Source organism: Typha angustifolia, chromosome 6 (genome assembly GCF_048772165.1).
Source record: "Typha angustifolia cultivar Huaian chromosome 6, ASM4877216v1, whole genome shotgun sequence".
Taxonomy (NCBI): Eukaryota; Viridiplantae; Streptophyta; class Magnoliopsida; order Poales; family Typhaceae; genus Typha; species Typha angustifolia.
The window spans coordinates 9,656,453-9,680,081 of record NC_133244.1 but is presented as its reverse complement, the minus strand read 5'-3'; the positions used below and the strand labels follow the sequence as shown (position 1 = coordinate 9,680,081).

Here is a 23,629-nt window from a genome sequence, read left to right as displayed (position 1 = left end):
TATGATGCATGTTCTCCTCTACAGACCTAAAGACATATATAACAAGCTGAAATTATAAAGAAGAGAGTTATAAAAGATCATCACCATTATCTCTCTCTCTCTCTCTCTCTCTCAGAACTCTGAGATAGATAGAGAGAGAGAGGGGAAAAGCCTGCTGGCTTTCTTCACATCCCTCTTAAGGGGGTATATCTTTTTCTTTTCTTCTCTCCTCTTCTGGAGTGCAGTTTGTCTGGAGCACTTGGATGAACTCGGATTCTTTTGGCCAACCTCATCCTACCAATCATATCCAAGATAATGTTTTCTTCTTCTTAATTTTACTTCTAGTATGTTATGATGCTAAAATGCAGAAGAGAATAAACTAGACACTTATAATATCTCTTGCTTCTTTTCTTTGCCCCACCCCCTTCGATTCGTGTATCAGCATCAGGAGCAGTACTATTGCATGCCTAGTATATCTAAGAGAATCCAACTTTAAATATCCTTAATATCTTCACTCGATTGGACAATCTTTAATTCTTCGAACTTTAAGACTTTTTGTTGGATGGAGAAGATGGAACTTTTGACTCCAAAACAATTAGAAATTAGTAATTAATGTGAGTGGATTAGTCCTAATGGGCATTCCTATGGTCTGTTTAATTTAAGTAAAGGATGGTAATCCCATTTGGAATTTGATAATTAAACACTTACTTTTTTTCTTTTCCAAAATGCTGGCCCTCATCATCACCGTAATGACATTTCAACTTCATGATTACTAAAATACTTTTTTTTTTTACTACTTAGAACTCTGCCTGCCACGTGTTCCCATGCAACTTTCCACGTCATACCACATTTATCATATATACATATATATGATAATCTCTCTCTCTCTCTCTCTCTCTCTCTCTCTCTAGCTTTCTATGAGCCTTCCCCTGCAACGTGTCCTAATTCTTCTTTTCATATAAAAACGTTCTAATTTCTTTTTTCTTTGCTTTCACTTACTTTGTCGGAAAGGAGATGCCCGGCACGAATCTTTCAGTGATCAGGACAAAACAAAAGCTACCATCACTTTCACCCCCAACCAGGGACGTCAAAATGGCTCTCAGCTCAGCTGAATGGCTCGAGTCTAATCAAGTCGAGTCGAGTCGAGTCGAGCTAGGCTCATACTCTTTTATCTTTATATAGTATAATTACTCCCTAAAATATATATATATATGTTATTATTTTTCTGTCTTTTGGCGTCCCATCTAATGCATTTAGCAAATAAAATCTTACCATATATATCGCTAAGTTATTTTACAATTCTCAAAGAACCTCCTAAGTCAATCTTCTAAGAGTATTAGATTAGATATCAACGAGTAGTAAGCATTTCTCCATCTTGAATATTTTATACCCTAAGTCAAAAGTTATCCTTGCAGCCAATCCTTTCGATGAAGCCATAATCCACTGCCATCGAGCTTAACGAGCCGAGGTTGGAGGTTGAGGTCGCTGGTTTATAATTCCGGGCCCCTACCTCCAACCATATATATATCTACGACACCTTCATGCATACTCTCATCTGAGTCGTCGGAAGTGGGAGATCGACGGCGTAGAAGTTAGGGGCCCACAGAATCTCACCATCGCCCACATACGTGGCTTCCGACCAAAGGGAAAGGGTGTTTCCCAAACTAATATTGCTGAATACCTTTTGCCGTTGACCGGTTCACTCCCACTACCTAATTCTCGAGCTTATCATAAATTAAAAGCTTCTTTCCGACAAAGTATAGACGTACGTACTCGCGAGTCATTATACTTGTATTCCAGTATTGATCGCCTACTATTAGTCATAGATACGATAGTTTGACCTCCTCGATCACCAACTTTTGTAAGCCTAATCCACTATTATTTGTATTAGTATTAGTATTAGTATTAGTATTAGTGTTTTACCCGGACAAATGAATGAATCCTACGGATATCTATGTAGGCTTTAATCTCCAACAATATCACTCCACCATCATCACCATCACCATGAGAGATCGATATTTGTATTATGGCCCATGTGTACGCATGCCATGTGAAACCATCTCTTTCACAACTGCTCATTTGGAGAGCATTCTCTTGTCCTTTATATTTATATAAATACTACTATGCTTACAAATATATATACAGTTCTGATGACGTGGCTTCATTCTGACCATTAGTGATGGTCAGGTTCATGCCACGCCAAAACTATATCACACACACTCTCTCTCTCTCTCTCTCTCTCTCTCTTTATATATACATACACATATATATATATATATATGTATATATAATTGCCTCTAAGAAATTTTAAAAATACAATAATTACTAATATATTTTCCACAATAATTGCATTGCACTGGCATCTTTGTATTCTTTTAAATTTGACATTCTGTTAGTTAAATTTATTAAATAATGACTAGAACCAAACTTAAAATTAACTAAAAAGAGAGACCATTTTGTCTACGTATGACACAAGGAAAAAATATCTTCTATTATACAAGAGAAAAATAATTCTATGCTCTAAACTTTAAGAATAAAAACTAATCATAGTGGCAACTCTAAAAGAGTTAAATAAAAGGCCTACCTGGGCTCAGCTCAGCCCGATACTATTTCTAAGCCCGGCCTGGCTAAGGAGACTAGGAAAGCTACTACTTGGGCCGGGCCATATCGCCCCTGGCCCAATCGCATGCCGGCTAATCGTGGGGCCCATCTTGGTCATTGTGGTCCACGTGGAACCGTCCAATTTCAGTTGCTCTCCATGAGCAGTACGAGATATCCAAGTACAGTACACAGTCGCTGACCAAATCCAGCACACGTGACGGGATGAGGTTCCTCAGTAGACCTGGTTCTCCGAGCACCCACGCTCTCACCCAGTTGACCCTACTGAGAGAGCTAATTGGCGTGTCAAACGAATTGGTGCATTGATTGGGTGTCGATGTAACCTCCTATTTTAAATTAGGAGATTTATTTATTCTTTCTTTTTTTCAGTTTGAACCTTATATGATGTGTTTATTATCGTTGCTGGCATCATTCATATGGGCAGAGCATTCTTCCACCGCACGTGCTCGACTTGGATAAAGCCAAGACCCAACCCAAGATCCCAAATCCACTAACTCTTATCTACTCAATTGACTCAATTCAACAAAATCTCCCATCCCATCCTAATTGTGACCTCTTCTTCTCTCACCGGTGTAGCTAGATTTGTGTGGAGTGTCGTTTAGTTTGTCTTTATTATAGATATTATTTAATTTTTTTATTTTAATTTTGGCATAGGCAATTTGAAATATTTATTTATTTTCTACCCATATAAATCGCTGAAAGGCCATTCTTATTCAATTTTTTATTACACACGTGTCTCTTGCCGAAAGGAAAAAAGAACGCCTCTGCTTAAGATTTTCTTCATAAAAGTGGAGTGGAATTTCTCGTACTCCGACATCGTATGAAGTGACCAAAGGATAATCTTGAAATTGCCAAAATCATAGACCGTCCAAAAGCTTGCATTTTAGGCATCCAAAAACTAATTAATTCCACAAAAATAACTCTGGCCCACTCGGGTGTAATACGTAACCAATAAGAAGAAGAAGAAGAGGAGAGAGAGAGAGAGAGAGCGAGAAGAATGGAAGCAGAGAGCAGCAATACGTCTTCGTTTCCTTCCTCTCCATAGATAATTTTTACTCCCAAACCCTAAGAACTAAGTTCTCGAACCCTCGAAATCTGATAAGCAGCAGGTGTACTTCTCACTCTCTTCTATGTTTGCAATTTATTTGAGCTCATCTCGAAGTTTCGGGGATTCCTTTCTTTAATCTCACGCTTTCGGGAGTCTTATTTTATTTTATTTTTATCTTTTTGTCATCACAATTGCAACCATCCAGTTTGTTATTCCCATTTTTACTTATTTATGGCTTTATTATTCCTCCGTGCATGTGTGGGATCGCAAGCAAAGCGAAAGATCGTAGTTTTTGTTTCCTAGGAAACAAAAAAAAGAAAAGAAAACCATATACATTTCGTCTTTGCTTTTATTGGATATCGTAATTTTATGGGTAATTTTAGTTGTATTTTGATTGGTTTCTTATTGACTTCTCTTTTTTTCATTTGTTTTATGGATGAATTCGTGAGGGAAGATTGAATATTGTTGAAATATTTTGACACCACTAGTTTTCACTCACTTAGTGCTTGTAGAACTTATTCTTTCGCCGTTCGCTTTGGGGCTTATCTTATTTGTGGCCGTTGAATTTGCTCACGAGGTATCTATCTTCCTGTATAAATTAATCGATGTCTCCTTCCTGTGTTGCTTAACTATTATTGCATCAATCCGGATTGCACCAGGTGGAGTAGAAGATCTTTTTGTTGGCCCTATCTCGTTGCTTCTTTCTCGTTCATTCATCACATTTGGCTTTACCTTGTTTACTATTTCTCCACCAATTGTGGTGGTTCTCATAGTACTATTGGGAGATCAATTCTCCACTAAGCATATTCTTACTACTTCACAGTGATATAAGTTCTTGGAGGTCATCTTTTACATATTGAGGGTTAAAGTCATTGTTCTGTACACATTCCAACTTGAAGGATTCGTGGGCATAGAGAAAGAAGCGAGATGAGTGTCCCAGGACAGAATGCTTCACAATCGCAGTTCATTACTTCCAGTGGTCCTGGTGCTCCTCTGATTGATAGCATCGATGCCGATCAGATTGTCATCCCGGAGGTATAACTAATTCTTCTTCTGGGTTATTCTACTCATCTTATTTTCTGATTATGTACTTTTGTGGATAGTCAAATGCTTCAGTTAGAAATTTAGAATGAGAAGAATGATTCTTTTTAAGCATGGTTGATTGTTTGTTATCATCCCAGATGGGTTAACCATGCTTCAATTTCAAAATAGATATACAAGTTATTGGATTCTTTCTTTTTCTTTTTTCTTTTTCGTGGACTTGCCATTTTCATGTTTCGAAATTCATACTGATCGTTCATATTTGAGAGATTAATATGGCAGAAAAATAACCGGGAAAACTTATTTGAATATATGTGCCTGGGATTTCGTTTTAGTGGACTTGCCATTTTCATGTTTTGAAATTCCTACTGATCGTTCATATTTGAGAGATTTCCCACCTTGTCTCTAGAACATATGACATTTAATTTTGATTGGAGAACCTATGATGATTTGGCAGAAAAATAGCCAGGAAAACTTATTTGCATATATGTGCCTGGGGTTTCGTTTTAGTGGACTTGCCATTTTAATGTTTTGAAATTCATACTGATCATTCATATTTGAGAGATTTTCCATCTTGTCTTTAGAACATATGACATTTAATTTTGATTGGAGATCCTATGATGATTTGGCAGAAAAATAGCTAGGAAAACTTATTTGCATATATGGGCCTGGATTTCTTGTTTCCATTGCATATATTATTGCATCAACTTTTTGTTCACCTTGTCTGTTTCTCTTTCTTGTTCATTCATCACTTCTTTTTTTTCTTGTTTACTATTTCTCCACCAATTAGGGCACCTTTCGTAGTATTATTGGGAGATCTATTATCTGCTAATCATATTCTTAGTACTACAGAGTGATATAAGTTCTTGGAGGTAAAATTTCATATATATTAAGGGTTAAGGTCATTGGTCTGTACACATTCCAACTTGACAGATTTGTGGGCATAGAGAAGAAGTGAGATGAGTATTTCAGGACAGAATGCTTCACAATCGCAATTCATTACTTCCAGCGGTCCTGGTGGTCCTCTGATTATTAGTATTGATGCTGATCAGATCATCATCCTGGTGGTATAACTAATTCTGTTTCTGGGTTATTCTACTCATCTTGTTTGCTGATAATTTACTTTTGAACTTTGGATAGTCAAATGCTTCAAGAAGATTGATTATTTTTAACCATGCCTGATTGTTGATTATCATCCTGAATGGATTGACCATGCTTCAAACTAGATATATAAGTTATTGAATTCCTTCTTCTTTTATTATTATTATTTTTTTTTTTTTGTAGTGCACTTGTCATTTTTCTGTTTTAAAATTAATACTGATTTGTCATAATTAAGAGATTTTCCATCTCTCTTTAGAACATGTGACATTTAAGTTTGATTGGAGAACTTATGATGATTTGACAGAAAAATAGCTGGAAAAACTTATTTGCATATATGGGCCCGGGATTTCTTGTTTCCATTGCATATATTGATCCTGGCAATTGTGAGATGTCCTGATCCTGATCTATTTTCTGATTATGAGCTATAATGTTCTTCTGTTAAGATGCTGATAAGAATAGCTTCATTTTCTGTTGGCCTGCAGTTGAGACGGACTTACAGGCAGGAGCTCAATACAAATATGAGGTGCATCAGGAATTTTCTTTCTTGTGTAATACATATTTTAATTACATTCATATTTTACTATACCATTTAATCCAATTCTACTCCAGTTTTCTCTAAATTGTTATTCAGTTGTATTACCAAGTTACCAAATAGTCTGTGAATATTGATAGTAGTTTCTTTTTGCTAGCTTCTCTGGATTATTCTTATGGCTTCCTGTGCTGCACTTGTCATTCAATCTCTTGCCGCCAAGCTGGGGGTTGTGACAGGTCTGTCTTTCTATTCGTTTAGAGGACCATATACTGAGAAAAATCTATCACATTACAGGGTCATTGATTATTCTGTAAATGAAAGTCTTTCCATGCAGGGAAACATTTAGCTGAGCATTGTAGAGCTGAATATCCCAAGGTCCCGAACTTTATCTTATGGATCCTTGCAGAGCTTGCTGTTGTTGCATGTGATATTCCTGAAGGTATTGTAGCTTAAATTTTACCAAGACTTATTATCTTCTCTTCTCTTATAAAGCTGACCGAATTATTTGTCACATAAATCCTTTCCGCTTTACTTTTCATTTTTCATTTTAATGTGGAAGTTCCTAATTGGCTCTTCTTTGTTCCTATTATTCGCAGTAATTGGGACAGCTTTTGCTTTAAACATCCTCTTCAAAGTCCCTGTGTGGTGTGGTGTTCTTATAACAGGACTCAGTACTTTGATGCTCTTATTGCTACAACAATATGGGGTAAAGTATATGCTAGTTATATTTCACCTGCACTTCTATTCGAGAAGTGTTTGCTTGCACAGTTTTAAGTCTGCATCTGAACATGAAAGGGTTGTTTTATTAGAGGATGGTGCATGTATAATACTTCAAATGGTTACTTGAGGAGATCCTGACAATGGGAAGGTGTTGATTCTGTCTTAACAATTCCATAGAAGGATTATCCTAAACCGAAATTATGGAAAGGGAGTAGACAAAGTTGTGTTACAACTTATTAGGGAAGATGAGAAGGGTTTTATATCTAGTCTCATCAATTGAGTTTGTGGTAGTATTTGTGATACAATTAAAGGAACTTACTTTTTAACTTTTTTCCCGAGTTATTATATTATCATAATTGCTCACCAAATGTCTTTGTGCAGGTGCGTAAACTTGAACTTTTGATAGCTTTTATGGTATTTTTGATGGCTGTCTGCTTCCTTGTTGAACTCGCATACGCTAAGCCAAATTCTTCAGAAGTCCTGAGAGGACTTTTTGTCCCGGAACTCAAAGGAAGTGGAGCTACAGGTTTAGCAATCTCACTACTTGGTGCCATGGTGATGCCGTAAGCTTTTAATCTCAAACTAGTCTATTTGTATAATTTTCCTTAGCTCCTTTTCATGGTTGTCATGATATTTAATGCAGACATAACCTTTTCCTTCATTCGGCATTAGTTCTGTCAAGGAAAGTGCCGCGATCAGTCCATGGGATCAAAGTAAATTCTAATATTCTTTTTTAAATGACTTGGAACAGAAATACGATAGCTCGCATTGTTTCATCACTTTTTTGGGCCTGCAGCTATTTGCTCAATTAGTTTCATCATTATACTCTTATCTCCAACTCTATTATACTCTAACCACCATATAACCACCACCCTATCACTGGATTCCCCTAGAAGATGTAGACTGTCCTTAGAGGGAAAACAATCCCCTCCTAAGCCTCCCTTGTTATGGTGATAACTTGTAGAACCATAAAATGTAACATTTCAATACATGGCTACTGGATATTGAGTGTAATCTGAGCTATCTGTTTTTGTTTGTTTGCTTTCTTTCAGGAGGCCTGCAGGTTCTATACTATTGAAAGCGCATTTGCTCTTACTGTGGCCTTTCTTATCAATGTATCAGTTATTTCTGTAAGCGGCGCTGTATGCAGCTCAAAAACTTTGAACCCAGAAGATCAAAGGAACTGCAGTGATCTGGATCTTAATAAAGCTTCGTTTCTATTGAGAGTATGTCAAGACCTATTGCTACATTATGCCCTGATGTTGTGCTATAATTGATTTAATTTACTAAAACATTCTCATTTACAAATTTGCTGCAATTATTGGATGGTAGAATATAATTTTATTGGCATTAGTCAAACAAAAAATGCACAATCGGATATAACTTAGAAGTTTGGACTTTCTTATTAAGATCCATGATATAATGCATACAAGAAAGAGGATTGTTAGGGAATTATTTTCTATATGGTGTATGGCTTAACTTGGATGTGTTAATTGGTCAAGAGGTTCTTTGAGAATCCATTTCTAATCTCAGATTTTACAGCCAGTTCATTGAAAAACTGAAACAATACATTATAACATCATCATTTTTTTTTTGGAGAATCTAACTTTGAGGTTTAGTAACTGCTTTTATTGTGTAGCAGAGGAGCGTCATCATTTTTTTTTTGTTGCTTATAATAGTTATTTCTTTTCCTTGCTGTGTTTGTGTACATGGACAGATTTACCTACTGGTTCTTTGGTTTCCATCTTATAGAATGTCCTTGGAAGTTGGAGTTCGAAGTTATTTGCAATCGCCTTGTTGGCATCTGGTCAGAGCTCTACAATTACAGGAACTTACGCTGGACAATATGTCATGCAGGTAGCTATCCTGATGAATCTTTAGCTCCTATTGCACAATCCACTGCAGATTTAATTGGATTAGGTGTCATATTCTCAAGAATCACTTTGAACTGAAAATGATTCATAATTTGTGATCATCTTTGTAGGGCTTTCTAGATTTAAGGATGACACCTTGGCTACGAAATCTTCTAACTAGAACCTTGGCAATTCTGCCGAGTTTGATTGTGGCAATAATTGGAGGCTCTTCTGCGGCTGGAAAGCTGATAATCATTGCTTCGGTATTTAAGTTTGTTTCATCAAATTTATTCTCTGTCTTTATATAAGTATGCCTGACAAAAGTCTGAACTCTGAACTAGTAAAAGCTGTCTTGATTTTAACATGAAGGTCATTCATACCTGTCCATGTGTTGTTTGCCTGCTTTAACTTCTAAGCAAAATCATGGCTGATGGGAAATATTCTTACCTGTAAAATCTAGATTTTGTACGGGCATTTCTTTTTCTCATGATTAGGTTTAGGAACTTCAAGATATTTAGACTCACAAAGTGACATCATCCTGTCGCCCCTTATATTATTTCTTACAGGCTGGTGATGCTATCCATCTATCTGCAGATGATCTATTTTACTTGCTGACATTGTTACCTACCGTTATGCAGATGATCCTGTCATTTGAACTTCCTTTTGCTCTCGTTCCGCTCCTTAAATTTACCAGCAGCAAGACAAAGATGGGTTCATACACCAATTCAATTATTGTAAGTTGTCCACAACACGGGTTGAAATGGATTTCTATTGGAATCAATAATTAGCGACAACAAATTAATAGCTTGACTTGAACAATTTTGAAGGAAAGGATATTGATAGACAAGTTTTCCATTATATCAACTAGCATGTTAAGGTGTCACTGAACTATTCTTTCATATTGGTGCAGATTTCAGCAGTTACATGGGTAATCAGCTCGCTTATCATGCTCATCAATACCTACTTCCTCATCACGAGCTTCATCAGTTTGCTTCTGCACAGCGGTTTGCGAACGGTGTCCGTTGTGTTTGCTGGAATATTTGGTTTTCTGGGCATGCTGGTGTACGTAGCGGCAATTCTCTACTTGGTCTTTCGGAAAAATAGGAAATCAACTCAGCCATTACTGCAAGCTGATGCTGAACTTGCACCAGCATGCAGCGATTCTGGCGTGGAACCTAGCGGTTCATTGCATCATTTACCTCGTGAGGACATATCGAGCATGCAACTGCCGCAGAGTAGATCGGCGTTGGATCTTGACTAAGTAGTTGAAAAACTCTCTCTTTCTCAGTAGTGTTTTAATACACTGAAGTAAACAAATAACGCCAGGCAGATAGATGACTCCATCTATTAGGTTTATTTACTTATCTTTTCCCTGCTTCGTTTCTTCAAGCTTTAATACAAACAAACTATCATCACTGAACACTATAGATGATATGAACATTTTCATATGCTTATCTTTTGAATTGCTTCAAAGATTGGCTTTTGGCTCTTTTGTATATGAGGCTTAAATTTCCAGTGTTATACTTTGGCAAATCCGATCCGACAAGTTCTAATCGGGTCGGAAAAGATCGTTATCGGATGGGATAAGGATCATCCGGGAGAATCCAAATCCGATCCCCATTGTCGCGCAATCTTAAAGCAACGAAATAAGTTCCCAACAAATACCCCAACTTACCCAAAACCAGAACCACGCTATTTTCTCGGATCATTTATTGGGTAAGCGAAGCATGCGAAATAGAAAACAAGGGAATCCGAAAGGACGATCTCATGGCTTCTTTCCCTCCTATGTGAGTAGAAAGTAAACCCATCATCTTGTAGCGAGTCGCATGCGTCCTTCTTTTCTGTGTGAAGATGGCAACTTTGGAGAAAACCCATGTGGTAGAATCGCTTATTTTATCATTTTGGTGCATTGATTCTTATTGCTTGTGATTACATTTGGGTACTGAAATGAAATTGGTTTTGCTTGCATCTCATCTCCTCTTCTCTTTCGTCGTCAGTGTGTTGTTTTCGAGGTGATGTGATCGATTTTTGATGAAAAAAATGGGTTTTGCTTTTGGGTTTAACTTTTTTCTATTTTGATCTCCTTCTAGTTTATGTATGTTGAGCCAAACTGATTGCTTTGGTTGGGGAGGGAAATGGGTTCTCTTTACCTTATTTTGTTGCATTGGACTTTTTATTGTCAAGTCTTGCATTTGCTGGTTTATATATCAGAATGGTAGAACCATTTTTTGTGTTTCAGAATGATAAAGCCATTTCCTCTTTTTCCTATACTCTTCCATACGTTACTGGGAAATGAATATTTTGTCTAACTCCTTCACTGAGGTTTTCATAATATTAGCCGATCTGTTAATTTCTGAGCTAAAGTTGATACCAACAAGTTAGGCTAAAGTATGTCTATTCGAATAGATTCAAAGCAGACGATAGTTCAATCATTCCTGATTGAGAAAAGAAGCTTATTTTTTTTAACTATAAAAATAATAATAAATGATTCTTGGCTTTTAAGCTTGTGTCTTGTAGATTCTATCTCTATTTTTTTTTGGAAATTGTAGAAGAAATAAAAACCTTATTTCCCATTAATTCATGTTTTGAAATTATCTTTCTGAGTGTACATGTATAAGTTTAGAATTCTATATATTACAAGGTGATACATGTGATATGATATGTGAAACATGCATATCAATAGTTGCAGCATCAGATGATCCATTCAAGATCCTCTGTTAATGATCAAACTTCCATTATTTGTGCTACAGGATAAAGCTTGTGATATATGTGGGGACACTGGTTTTGCTGTGAGTATTATTACATGTTTCGTTTGCAAGAGAACTTCTGAGCACATGTATGTCTATAGTATGTTAAAACTGTATTTGCTACTCTATAGATCAACTTTACCTAATATTACTATCTGCATAAAAACTTCAGCGTAATGTTGAGCAAACTAATTATGTAAACCTTCTCTGAGTTACACTCGAGCAGTTTGTGTAGAACAAGTGCAAAAATATCAAAATAAAACACAAATCATTCACTTGATATTGATGTAACTATGTCTAACTTGCAGAGTTGATAAGGCAATTATATCTTAATGCCTCATTCACTCATCTTCTATTCAGTTTATGATGGCCAACTCTGACATCTTATTCAGTTAGTGTTATGAGGTCAACAATAAGATTTAGATGCCAAGCTCCTTTCTCTCTGCATTATCGACTCTGTCAGTAATGACCAATGATCAGTACGACAGTATCACATGTTGTCTAACATATTTATTTTCTTTTTGTAGCTACTGTATGCAGGTGCCTCTGAGCTTTATTCCAGTAGCATGGGTTTGCAATGAATGCTCAAAAACTCGTCAAGCAGATGCAAAGGTGAAGGCTTCGTATGGAAAACAAGAGATTGTACAAAATAGTGTTAGTAAAACAAGTACTCCACTAAGAAGAAATTTGCCACCAGAGGGGGCCAAAGTGAAGCTCATTCCTGTTGAAGAAGCCATTTTATTGTCCTCTCATGCCAAATCAAGGGCATCCGATACACGTAGCACTTCATGTCGTATACTATCAGCTCACGCCAAAGCAAGCACCTTGAGTACAGTTGGAAGTTCAGGAGCTATGCCGAATCCTGGAAACAGAAGAAGGATATATAATTCACAAGGAAGCAGACATGTTCAATTCCATCAAACTGTCAACTCCAGTTTAGATCTAACTCCTTCCTCGCGAAGGACAACATGGGGCCTACCTTCAAGTGAAGGTTTAAAGGTCCTCCAACAGCACAAGAGACCTGATGAGAGGAAAGTACAAAATCATTCTGCCTGCATAACGAGCAAAAGAGAAATTTCTGCTGACGAAAAATGGAAGATAATGGTAGAAGAATCTTTAGGTATATTTCGATGCAGATTTTAGATTCCAAGTTCATCAATTTCCGTCTCCAATTGGCAGATGGTGTACTCATGCATGTTACATTTTGATCCTTTGCTTGGAATTTTTCTTTCAGAGAGAACTTCAAAGTCATTTAGCATGACAAATGGTATTGCAGGATCCATCCCTAAATTTGAAGAATCTGAATTTGATAATCTACCTCTGCCTATAGTCAATGAAGGTATAGTTAATAACACTCTAGTGTGGTTCATAAAGACTTACTGGATGTAACATTTCTATCTGGTTTCTGATGCATGTGAAGAAATTCTGTTTTTATGCTGTTTCATTGAAAGAAGCTACTTGGGATCTGAATCATGGTGAAGTCAACAGAAGATCATACTAGTGCTAGATTATTTCCTTATTCCTTGTAGGAATTATAGTTATGGATGCCTGTTTGATGTTTGAAAACATGGCAATCTTATTATTTGTATTATAACCGAGAGTTAACTTTGGCAGGAAAATCTACTTGTTCCAATGCTCTAGGAAAGAGGTCCTATTCTGAATCTACAGATCAAAAGTTGACATTACTAATGCATGCAGATGTGAAGCTTGAAACTGATCTTCTTCCAAAAGCCTGTTGGGAGTAAGTTGGCCATCCTTGCAGACTATGATGAAATTTTGGTGTACCGTTAGCTTGTATTCTCAATGTATCTCCATAATATTGATCTTTATTAGCTGGGCTAACCACTTTGGACATTGTCTCTGTACTCTTCATGGCCATTTATGTTTAATTATCATGGGTCCACCACTTGTTCATAAATTGCTGACCAATGAGAAATTTGGTTGAAACATTGACATTTCGATGCGTATCTCATTTATTTCAGTAATGAGACATTTAACATAATTCATGAGAGAAAGTTCAAGTTCTGTTTTTCACTTTTTGTTTACTTCAGAATTCAGATATGTAACTTAACTTACCACTCACTGCAGCCTTTTCCTCTTTAGGGGTATTTTTCAAATCTGTGATACAGATTTCTCCGTCTGCTGTGAAATCCAAGCTTATTTTCCTCACCAGGTCTCCTACAAAGTTTATGAAAAACAGAAACAGATGCCTAGAGAGTTGAAGTTCAATGTGAAACTTCACACATCTGTTTGGCCGAAGATTTTTCTATTGGATCCACCTAACAGTGATGACATCGGATTATACTTCTGTCCCTCAGATCTCCAGAGGTTTGACTGCAACTTGATTTGATTCCAACAAAATAATATGTAGACCCGTATCTAGTATTTTTGCTCCTTCATGTGGGAACTCTCTGGTGAAAATGGAGTGTTTACTTGCATTAGGTGCTTTGTCATCAGGCAGCTGTTTTTCTAGGTCTTTTTGCTCAATAGGCCAGGATATTTCTCGTATATGGATGATACAAAATGTATCCTCTAAATTGATATCCTATTGCAGGTCTAAGGAGAAGTACACTCATCTATTGGAATATATCGACTCGCACAATGCTGCTTTGCAATGTTTAATGGATGATGCTGAAATAATAGTATGTTCATCCAAGCATCTTACTGCAGGTTCCAGACGTAAGTTTACAGTTCGATTTTTGCTACACTCCTTGGGGTAAATAATACTACACTTACCCTCTTCCATGCAATAAGTCATTAATAAGTAGCTCATACCAAATAAAATGTTGCTGAATCTCCCAGTATTTCTCTCATACTAATATTTATTTATGTCATAAATTGTTGAAATGGAAAGAAATGCCTGATGTTTCATTTACCACAAGCTACATTGATGCTTGGGCAAGCTTTGCGATTTTGTATTCTTGTTATCTACTTTAATTTACTTCTTCCAAATATAGTAGCATTAGAAATTTATAGTTTCTGAACACCTTATTTGTCGTGTTTCTACTATTTGGGCGCTGATGTTAACGTAAGCAGGATCAGCATCACAAATGTATCTATGGGGATTTTTTCTCCAAGTGAAGCATAGGAAGCCCTGCCAGAATATGGAACCGCAAATTCCTTCCGCCGTTCATGGTGCTACTAAAGGGAGAGAATCCTGCCATCAATCAAATGCTGTGCCAACACTTGGTGTTTCTCCTGGCTTTCCAAAACAAATTCTGAGATATGCAGAACATGAGGAGAAGCCAGTGGGCATGTCCACTCAGGAGAAGGTGATCAGTTCACTAGCGTCGCAATTCCCACCTGGTGTTTCTACTTGTCCTTCTTCAACAAAGGGAAGTAGTTTGTTAAAGTATCCAAGCAGTATTCATCCAGCAGAATCTAGATGATGAGGTGTACTTACTTATCACAAATCTTATTATTACTTTATCTCTTTCGGGATCTGGATAGGCTTATACTCTGCCAGAATAATTCAAACTTTTGGTTCCCAGGGGAGCTGAGGTTAAAGAAGAACTCAGAGCCATACAGTAAGTGGTGTTGAAGAAGAAACTTTCTTCCATTTTACAACGAGCTATCAAGAAGCCATGACAATAATGACATTATTGCAGGGCGAGTTTTTGAATACTTGTGTGAGCATTACTGCATGTTATTATATAGCAAACTCAATCTAAGCACCAAAGTCTTATTGATGGATCTGTGGAGTGTGGGCCTTAACATGGATACTGCTCTTGATACCTCCATCTCTTTCTCTCCTCAGCCAAGGATAAGTCAAGGATAACTAAAGCATGTCATAAAGTAATGAATAACGCTCGACTAGCCAACGCTTCTGCGCGAATTAGGAACGACGTATCTTCCACGCGCTCTTCCTCACGCCAAAGTATCTATCGAGGAGAATAGAATAGACCCAAATGGGCGTGACAAACGTGTCATCTGCTAAGTGGAGCCCACACAAGGACCTTTAACTTTTACTTTTCTTTTTCTCCTTTTATTTTTAATTTAATAAATCGGGCCTGACCCGTGATCTAGTCAGCTTAATCCATCGCCGTCGAAGTTTAATAATAATTAAGTCTTTTTTTCATATAAACCTTAGACCCCAGTTTATTCGTCAAGTATGCAGATCTTTTTTTTTTTTTTTTTCTAAATTTATTATGGTATAATGATTAAGTATAAATTATTAATTTATTATTCTCTCTTATTTTATTACATACAACTTTTAAAAATTAGTTTAATGATAATCTAAAATTAATATTTTGCCGATAGAATAGATAACACCTAATAATAACTACTGCTATAAATTAAGATTACAATTAAGAATTAAGATTACGTTTACATCTAATTAAAAATAATTCATCATTTGATTTAAAAGGTCACTAGAGTCTATTTGCAAACCGAAAAATAAAATATAATTAAATTATAAGAATCCCCTCTTTATCTAGTCTTAAATAAATAAATGAAATAAATCAATGCCGTCTCGTGGGCTATTTACTACTATTAAGAGGACAGTGGTAATTGATTTTGTTCTAATTTCTAGTCAACACAAGAGGATAATGATGGGGTTGAAGACTTCATCCAGAGCTCGTCTCCTCCTCTGCATCCACTTGTTCATCGTCTCTTCCTCTTGCTTCTGCAATCTCTCGTACTCGAAGAAGAACGATCCGGTCGTCGGATACGGCTACGATCTCCAATCGGCCACCGTCGACCCAACGGGACAGTCGCTGACGGCCGAGCTCCGGCTGATTCGTCCGACGCGGCTCTACGGATCCGACATTCCGAACCTGATCCTATTTGCAAGGTAAACTATAATTACCGCAATCATGATAAGGCTCGCTAAATATCTTGCGTGTAAATACTATGACCGGAAATAATGATTAGAGTTGCTCATTTGTAGATTCGAGACCAAAGATCGCCTGAGGGTGAGAATAACTGATGCAGATCACCAGAGATGGGAAATTCCACATGACATCATCCCCCGGGTGCTGCCCTTCGATGAGCTCATGTGTAACTTCAAGACGCCGTCGGAGTTCGACGAGCTACTGCCGGAGACCCGGGTGCTGTCCTTCGGAGGCTCTGACCTCGTCTTCACGCTCCACTCGTCGTCGCCCTTCAGCTTCACCGTCTCCCGCCGCTCGACAGGCGACATCCTCTTTGATACGCTCCCCCGGCTCGTGTTCAAAGACCGGTACTTGGAGATCTCGTCGAGCCTGCCGGCCGACCGAGCCTCGCTCTACGGCCTAGGAGAGCACACGAAGAAAACCTTCAGACTAGTCCACAATGACACGTTCACGTTGTGGAACGCCGACATCCCCGCGGCGGCCGCTGATCTAAATCTCTATGGCTCTCATCCGTTCTACCTCGACGTGAGGTCATCCTCGCCCGACGTCACGTTGCCGCCGGGGAAGACCCACGGAGTACTGCTACTCAATAGCAATGGCATGGACGTCGTCTACGGCGGCTCTCAGATCACCTACAAGGTGATCGGAGGAATTCTGGACTTCTACTTCTTCGCAGGCCCTTCGCCGCTCTCCGTCGTCGAGCAGTACACTGAGCTCATCGGCCGGCCGACGCCGATGCCGTACTGGTCGTTCGGTAGGCATTACGTCGAACACCTTCTTTGTTTCAACTAGTCTTTTCTGGTTTTAGCATTGTGTAAACTTATTAGAGGGAGTCCTGTGTCTCCAGGATTCCACCAATGTAGGTATGGATACAAGAACTTAGCCGATTTAGAAGGAGTGGTTGCAGGCTATGCAGCAGCTGAGATACCTCTGGAAGTGATGTGGACTGACATAGATTACATGGATGCCTTCAAAGATTTCACGTTAGATCCGGTTAATTTCCCTGAAAAAGGGATGAAGCAATTCGTCAAACGGCTTCACCACAATGGGCAAAAATACGTAGTCATTCTAGACCCAGGTAAAAATTAAGCAATGCACATTGAGTATAATTGAGACATTACTTTATAATCATTACACTAGCCTAATTAACTTATTCTATGCAGGGATTAGTGTGAATGATAGCTATCCAACATTCCAGAGGGGAATGAGAGACGGCATCTTCACACAAAGAAACGGAACAAACTACCTGGGAGATGTCTGGCCGGGACCTGTCTACTTCCCGGACTTCCTCAACCCGGCAGCGGCGGAATTCTGGGCTCGGGAGATCGCCATATTCCGGCTATCGATCCCCGTCGATGGCTTCTGGATCGACATGAATGAGATCTCCAACTTCGTCGACCCCTCTCCTCTCAATTCCCTTGACGAGCCCCCTTACAAGATCAACAATTCTGGCGTTGGGAGACCTCTCAACAATAAGACAGTGCCAGCTTCTGCTGTTCACTATGGGAATGTATCAGAATACAATGTCCACAACTTGTATGGACTGCTGGAGTCCAGAGCAACACACAATGCACTCATCAGAGACACCGGGAAACGGCCGTTTGTTCTGAGCCGGTCGACGTTCGTCGGATCTGGAAGGTACGCCGCGCATTGGACCGGCGATAACAGCGCGACTTGGGACGATCTCGGGTACTCGATTCCGACCATGCTCAGCTTTGGATTGTTTGGTATTCCAATGGTTGGAGCTGACATTTGTGGGTTTGGTGGTAACACCACTGAGGAGCTCTGCCGGAGATGGATTCAGGTTTTATCTTTTACTCATAAGTACTTTTAAAAAGATTAAGCTATTAGAGAGAAAGGGTTGTTTGTCTTAATGTTATTTTTTTTATTTTTTTTGGCATTGAAGCTAGGGGCATTCTACCCCTTTGCAAGGGATCATTCTTCTATAGATTCCATCAGGCAAGAGCTCTATCTCTGGGACTCCGTGGCGCGGTCCGCGAGGACGGCGCTCGGCCTCCGGTACCGCCTTTTGCCGTATATCTACACGCTGATGTATGAGGCCCATGTCACTGGTGCACCGATAGCTAGACCCCTCTTCTTCTCCTTTCCGGAGGACGTCGAGACCTACGGGATCGACACGCAGTTCCTCCTCGGGGAACTCGTGATGGTGTCGCCGGTGCTAAAGCCAGGTGCGGTCACGGTGGACGCGTATTTCCCGGCGGGGAAATGGTTCAACCTATTCGACTACTCGCATACGGCGAGCGGCAAATCCGGTAGGTATTTAAGGTTACACGCGCCGGCCGACGCGATAAACGTGCACGTCGGGGGAGGTAGCATCTTGCCGATGCAGCGGCCGGTGATGACAACAAGACTAGCTCGTCGGAGTGCATTTGAGCTTCTAGTAGTACTAAACGAGAAGCACTCTGCAACCGGAATGGTATATTTGGACGATGGAGAGGTGGTTGAAATGGCGGGAAAGGAGAGTGATTGGAGTTTGTTAAAATTCCGCAGTGTGATGCAAGGAAGGGAGCTCAGGGTCAGGTCAGAGGTAGTTAATGGAACCTATGCTTTGAGTCACAAGTTAGTCATTGAGAAGGTAGTCTTCTTGGGTCTTGAGTTTAAATCACCACCTAGATTTTATACAATATCCAACAATGGAGTGGAAGTAACAAGAGAGTCAGGTGTAAGAGCTAGATATGAGAAGAGTGGGATGTTTGGAGTTGCACAGGTTGAGGGCTTAGCTCAGCTACTAGGGGAGGAGTTTGAGTTGAAACTTGAGTTCTCTCATTAGTATTTGAGATGATATACCACTACTGAAGAGAGAGAGATAGTAATATAGTGAGTTGTATGTGGAATATATAAATAAATTGGCCATCATGTATTGCAATATTGCTACAAGCCAAGAGACCTTGTTATTGACTTGGCAAATCCACCTCTTGCCCACAGAATTGCCTTGGAAGGAATCAGGCTATGTTCATGAATGTGTGTGTATACTATTGAAACTTGATTTCAGTAGTGCATAGTCACTAAGCAGGCATTAGTACCAAGCTTGTTTTCTTAAGTGGGTACTCTGCACTCTTATGAGTTGCACATGGAATGTCCTCTAAATCTAGACAAATTTCTAGCTCAATTATATCTAGTGCTCCAAAATGTGCACAAGGTGTAGTAAGAATATTCCCACATTTCCTATAGTTTACTTGGACCAGAGATTTCCATCAAGTACTAGTAGTAACGGGGATAAAAGAGTGTGTACCAATACACAAACAGGAATACAGCACACATAACTTCCTTCACCTTTATCCATAGAAGAAAATACGAACAGGAGAAGTACAAAGAAGGCTTCTCTCTTATTTGGTTACGAAACAAAAGGACCAAGTCATAACTATAGTAGTACTTCAGGAGGCAGGAAAAGGAAGTTGCAGGCACAAAAAATTTAGCAAGTACAGGCTTAAAGGTAGGCTTGTCAGGAGACTGTTTCAATGGAATACCGAAACATTTACGATCAATTACTTATTCTAAACAATGGAACTGAATCTACTTCTTAAAATAAGATAGTACAATCTTCATACGCCAGAGTGAGATTATGAAATTATTTATATGCTAATAACTTTTGATTGCTGAAATACCTTAGAAGACGCAAGACTATGACTGAAATAAAATTACTAATGATCATGGGAAGACACTTTGAGCTACAAAAAATAACTTCAGAGAACAATGTTCAAGAACAGGGACAGGTACAACAAGGTATCAGAAAAGGATAATGCCAAGACTCATTCATATTGGAAGTACTGCAATTTGTATTCTAATGATTAACTCAATGCTCTGTCATGTCTGCCAAGGCTTTAACAGAAAGGGGAACAAAGTGTCATTGTTAAATACAAGTCATCGATTGTAAGTGGCTGAAACAGGAAAAAAGCGAGTAATTAACAATTAAATGAGGCAATTGCCTTCTTCCCTCCAATATCAATTGATAAATATAAGCATCATCCTCATGCAAGTGTCAGCATCCCATTATTGCGCAATTGTAGACAAACGCACCAGCTCGTTCCCTAACAGAAAGCACATCCCACTCTACTCCACCAGCATTTCCATCCACCGGGCGCCAAGAGTGCAGCACGATAACTTCACCCTGAGGCCCTCTATGACCACCAATCACCAACAACATGTCACCACATGCCTTAAAAGCAAGACCCCATCCGTTTGAAGAGTCTGCTCTAACAGGCAATGTTCTCACAACATTCCAAGTGTTATTTAATTTATCATACTTTTTAACATCATTCGTGGACTGATCAGCAGCATAGAGCTGATTATTCACAACAGCAACTAGAGGGGGTGACTGTGTTGCCCTATTACCACCAGGATACATGTTTCTAATCCTCCTCCACGTCCTTGTTTCAAGATTATACTCCTCTCCACAAGTTAAAGAATCTGTATGGCTTGACATTCCTCCTATGACATAAAATTTCCCATCCATAAAGAATCCAGAACATAATCTCCTTGGCATATTCATATCTGGTAAAGTTTCCCAACTACCCAACTCTGAATTGTACAACTCGGCGCATTTTAAAACATGGCCGTTCCTATCACTTCCACCAGCAACAATAGCAATTTCGCCATAGCTGCCAGATCCAAATAGACAACGAGGTAAGTTCATCATCGGACATCTAGACCAATCACGTCTGACTAAGCTATACATCCAAATAGCAAAACCAGTTATTTCTCGACCAAAAACAAGAAGCTGTGTTCCTACAGCAAGTGACTCCTTATCTGCATAAGAGAAGCACTCGTCACATGGCATTCTTGGTAGCCTCATCCATCTCTGCCTAAAAGGGTCAAATGCTTCCCAAGGCATCAGGCTACATGCCAAATATACCCAGTGTTCAATAATACCAAGTCTTCTCCTTAATTTGTACAGATATCCACTACCAATTAACATGTTGAACCTTTTATTCAGACAAGCTAGTGAAGGATAATCAGATCGACTAGTCCATGCAAGACAGTCCAGAGCAATATCATCATGAAGTCCTGGGAGGAAACAGTCATTGGTTCTTTGATCATTCTGATCACTTCCTCTCTGAGTTTCATCCCCAGGCTTTTTCTTCTTTACTTCAATGCGATCCGGTATGGGCATATAGAGATCATCGTCAAATGTAAGTTTTCCAACTTCCTTCAACAGGTAGCCATTTCTAGCCAACAGTAAGCAAGCCAAAATATATTTCTGCAATGAACTTCGATCTTGATCAGAAGAACTAAAAAGTTGTAGAAGCAAAGAACCTGGAGCACCCATTATGCTTTCAGACATGTAATTCTAGACTTCCTTCAAACTTGTTGGCTTCTCAATGAATAGCTAAAAATCATCAATGATCCAGCACCGCCGTCTGAGCTGCTGGAAAGGAAAGTGAAGATGAGCAAGTATCAAACATTAAATCATTACATATTCTCTCATTTGCACTTACAAAATGTTTAGATCAATTAAAAGAACAATCATGTAAAAAAAAAAAGAGCAAGTTATATAACGTTGCCTTTCACATATCCTACTAATTAGATACTGAATCCGATATGGTAAGCAGAAATATATATTGACCAGATGAGACCATACCATGTGAAGTTGTGAATTTCTCCTTCTACAGATCACAGAACAGTCATCAACAGTAATTCCAATCGTTCTGTTTCTTTTACCTTTATCATGCTTAGGTTCTTAAAGAAGGAAAAAAAATGCTTGTCATAATGATTAATGACATGTTTTGCAAATGTTTTGCTTGTCATTATGTATAACTGCATAATGATTTTAAAGGTTGTTATGTTATACCCCCTCAATACTCTGGATTAAGAAATCTTCTCAAATTGATTCCACCGCCAACGGTTAAAATGATTGTCACTCTTGTTTGCATCAATTATTTTCTCTAAATGAGCAATCCAGTAAAGATGCTGGATTCATTTCATCAGACCAGAGTTTCTACATAACAGAAGAAAACACATATTATTTATTTAAATCGACATGGTTTTTAGAGTGTGCTACATGTTTTTTTTTTTCAAAGGATCGAGTATAACTAGCTCACTTAAAGTTCAAGGTTTTCCATCTTTCGCAGCATTTGCAAGATATTTGCAGTACCAATAAACACTATGATCTAAAAATTGTGAGCTACTCCAAGAGAATATTTATAACCAAAATCTCAGCATTGTAGCGAACAGGTCAAAAGTATCCAAATCCTCACTCCTCGGAACGTTTCATCCATTCGTAGATCTTCATTTTCCCGAGACAAGATCTCGAGATCTGACGGAAAAATAGAAAGCATTGGCCAAGAAATCACCCGATTTTCCATAAACAACTCCGAAAAAAAATCCAAACTTTAAACTTTAGACTCAATATTCAGAAAAAAAAAAACCAAATCGGATCAACGCCAGATGGTGATCTCACCTTGTTCCTACCAGAATACCAAGAGGATCGGCGTTCATCAGCTCAATCTCCACCGTCCGACCGGCGGTCGCCGCATCGGACGAGAGATCAAGATCCAGCCGTCGAGATTGGCAGTATTTATATTCCGATCGGAGCCGCCGTTATCCCGCCGGAATCGCCCTCATCTGAGAGCGAGGAGAAATATAGAGAAGAAAAAAAAGCTCGTCTTTAGAGGAGAGCGAGAGAGTGAGCGAGAGCGAGCGCGAGATAGAGCGTGAGAGGAAGGGAAGAAGGAATTATAAATAGAAAAAGATATCGGTTTCTTTTCTTTGCAACTTGTCTTCATAATTTTTAACGGAAAAAGAACATACTATGCGGTACTCTGCGTGAGGACATCTCCTCCACTCATCATATTTAATTCCTATAGCGGACGGACGAGATGCCTTATCGTACAAAACATCTATGCGCTCACAGGTACACTAAGCGGTACCCCCAACGATACGCTCCGCACGTGAGGCACGGCAGAGGGAAATTTCTGCATGCACCCAAGAGAGTACGACCCCCGGTGACGTCAGTGGGACCCCACCGGGGCTTGTGCGTGGTGGTCACTTTTCCTAGGTCAAGTTGGAGGTCTTTAGTCTCCACGCTTTTTAGTCTTCCTTCCCCCGAGCAGCTGGTGTAAAGTACACCCAGTACTTCTCACCCTGTACTCGGCCGTGACTCACAGGAGGGTGTGCAGAGTTAGGAAAGGCGGGGTCGG

The 23,629-nt window shown here is 39.0% G+C and overlaps 4 protein-coding genes across 14 annotated transcripts; 3 read left to right on the top strand and 1 right to left on the bottom strand.

Annotated features, from left to right (window-relative positions):
• Window positions 1-3,575: 3,575 nt before the first annotated feature.
• On the top strand, window positions 3,576-10,324 carry LOC140761557 (metal transporter Nramp3). Of its 2 annotated transcripts, none has more exons than XM_073098942.1 (14): window positions 3,576-3,707; window positions 4,470-4,681; window positions 6,093-6,171; window positions 6,271-6,311; window positions 6,478-6,556; window positions 6,655-6,759; window positions 6,917-7,026; window positions 7,422-7,603; window positions 7,684-7,753; window positions 8,093-8,266; window positions 8,793-8,897; window positions 9,025-9,156; window positions 9,532-9,627; window positions 9,804-10,320. In XM_073098942.1, exons 2-14 carry the CDS (start codon window positions 4,574-4,576, stop codon window positions 10,152-10,154), a joined length of 1,632 nt encoding a protein of 543 aa, XP_072955043.1. In that variant the 5' UTR covers window positions 3,576-3,707; window positions 4,470-4,573; the 3' UTR covers window positions 10,155-10,320. The 2 variants fall into 2 exon arrangements, with proteins under 2 accessions (XP_072955043.1, XP_072955044.1); XM_073098943.1 differs by having other exon boundaries at window positions 3,595-3,707; window positions 4,546-4,681; window positions 9,804-10,324.
• Window positions 10,325-10,503: 179 nt separating this feature from the next.
• LOC140761555 (PHD finger-containing protein 1-like) lies at window positions 10,504-15,642 on the top strand. 9 transcript variants are annotated; one of them, XM_073098938.1, is made up of 9 exons: window positions 10,504-10,680; window positions 11,644-11,729; window positions 12,168-12,760; window positions 12,917-12,979; window positions 13,255-13,381; window positions 13,729-13,968; window positions 14,195-14,319; window positions 14,677-15,033; window positions 15,132-15,642. In XM_073098938.1, exons 1-8 carry the CDS (start codon window positions 10,621-10,623, stop codon window positions 15,027-15,029), a joined length of 1,647 nt encoding a protein of 548 aa, XP_072955039.1. In that variant the 5' UTR covers window positions 10,504-10,620; the 3' UTR covers window positions 15,030-15,033; window positions 15,132-15,642. The 9 variants fall into 9 exon arrangements, with proteins under 9 accessions (XP_072955039.1, XP_072955035.1, XP_072955034.1 ...); XM_073098934.1 differs by having other exon boundaries at window positions 12,875-12,979; window positions 14,683-15,033; XM_073098933.1 differs by having other exon boundaries at window positions 12,875-12,979; window positions 15,107-15,642.
• Window positions 15,643-16,160: 518 nt separating this feature from the next.
• LOC140761019 (probable alpha-glucosidase Os06g0675700) lies at window positions 16,161-19,519 on the top strand. Its single transcript, XM_073098181.1, has 5 exons — window positions 16,161-16,432; window positions 16,529-17,226; window positions 17,320-17,550; window positions 17,636-18,276; window positions 18,379-19,519. Exons 1-5 carry the CDS (start codon window positions 16,188-16,190, stop codon window positions 19,261-19,263), a joined length of 2,700 nt encoding a protein of 899 aa, XP_072954282.1. The 5' UTR covers window positions 16,161-16,187; the 3' UTR covers window positions 19,264-19,519.
• A 730-nt stretch (window positions 19,520-20,249) lies between these two features.
• LOC140761771 (F-box/kelch-repeat protein At5g60570-like) lies at window positions 20,250-23,141 on the bottom strand. Of its 2 annotated transcripts, none has more exons than XM_073099239.1 (2): window positions 22,891-23,141; window positions 20,250-21,858 (listed from the first exon to the last, which is right to left on the bottom strand). In XM_073099239.1, the coding sequence occupies exon 2, from the start codon at window positions 21,772-21,774 to the stop codon at window positions 20,473-20,475; it is 1,302 nt and encodes a 433-aa protein (XP_072955340.1). In that variant the 5' UTR covers window positions 21,775-21,858; window positions 22,891-23,141; the 3' UTR covers window positions 20,250-20,472. The 2 variants fall into 2 exon arrangements, with proteins under 2 accessions (XP_072955340.1, XP_072955341.1); XM_073099240.1 differs by having other exon boundaries at window positions 20,250-21,855.
• Between the last annotated feature and the right edge of the window lie 488 nt (window positions 23,142-23,629).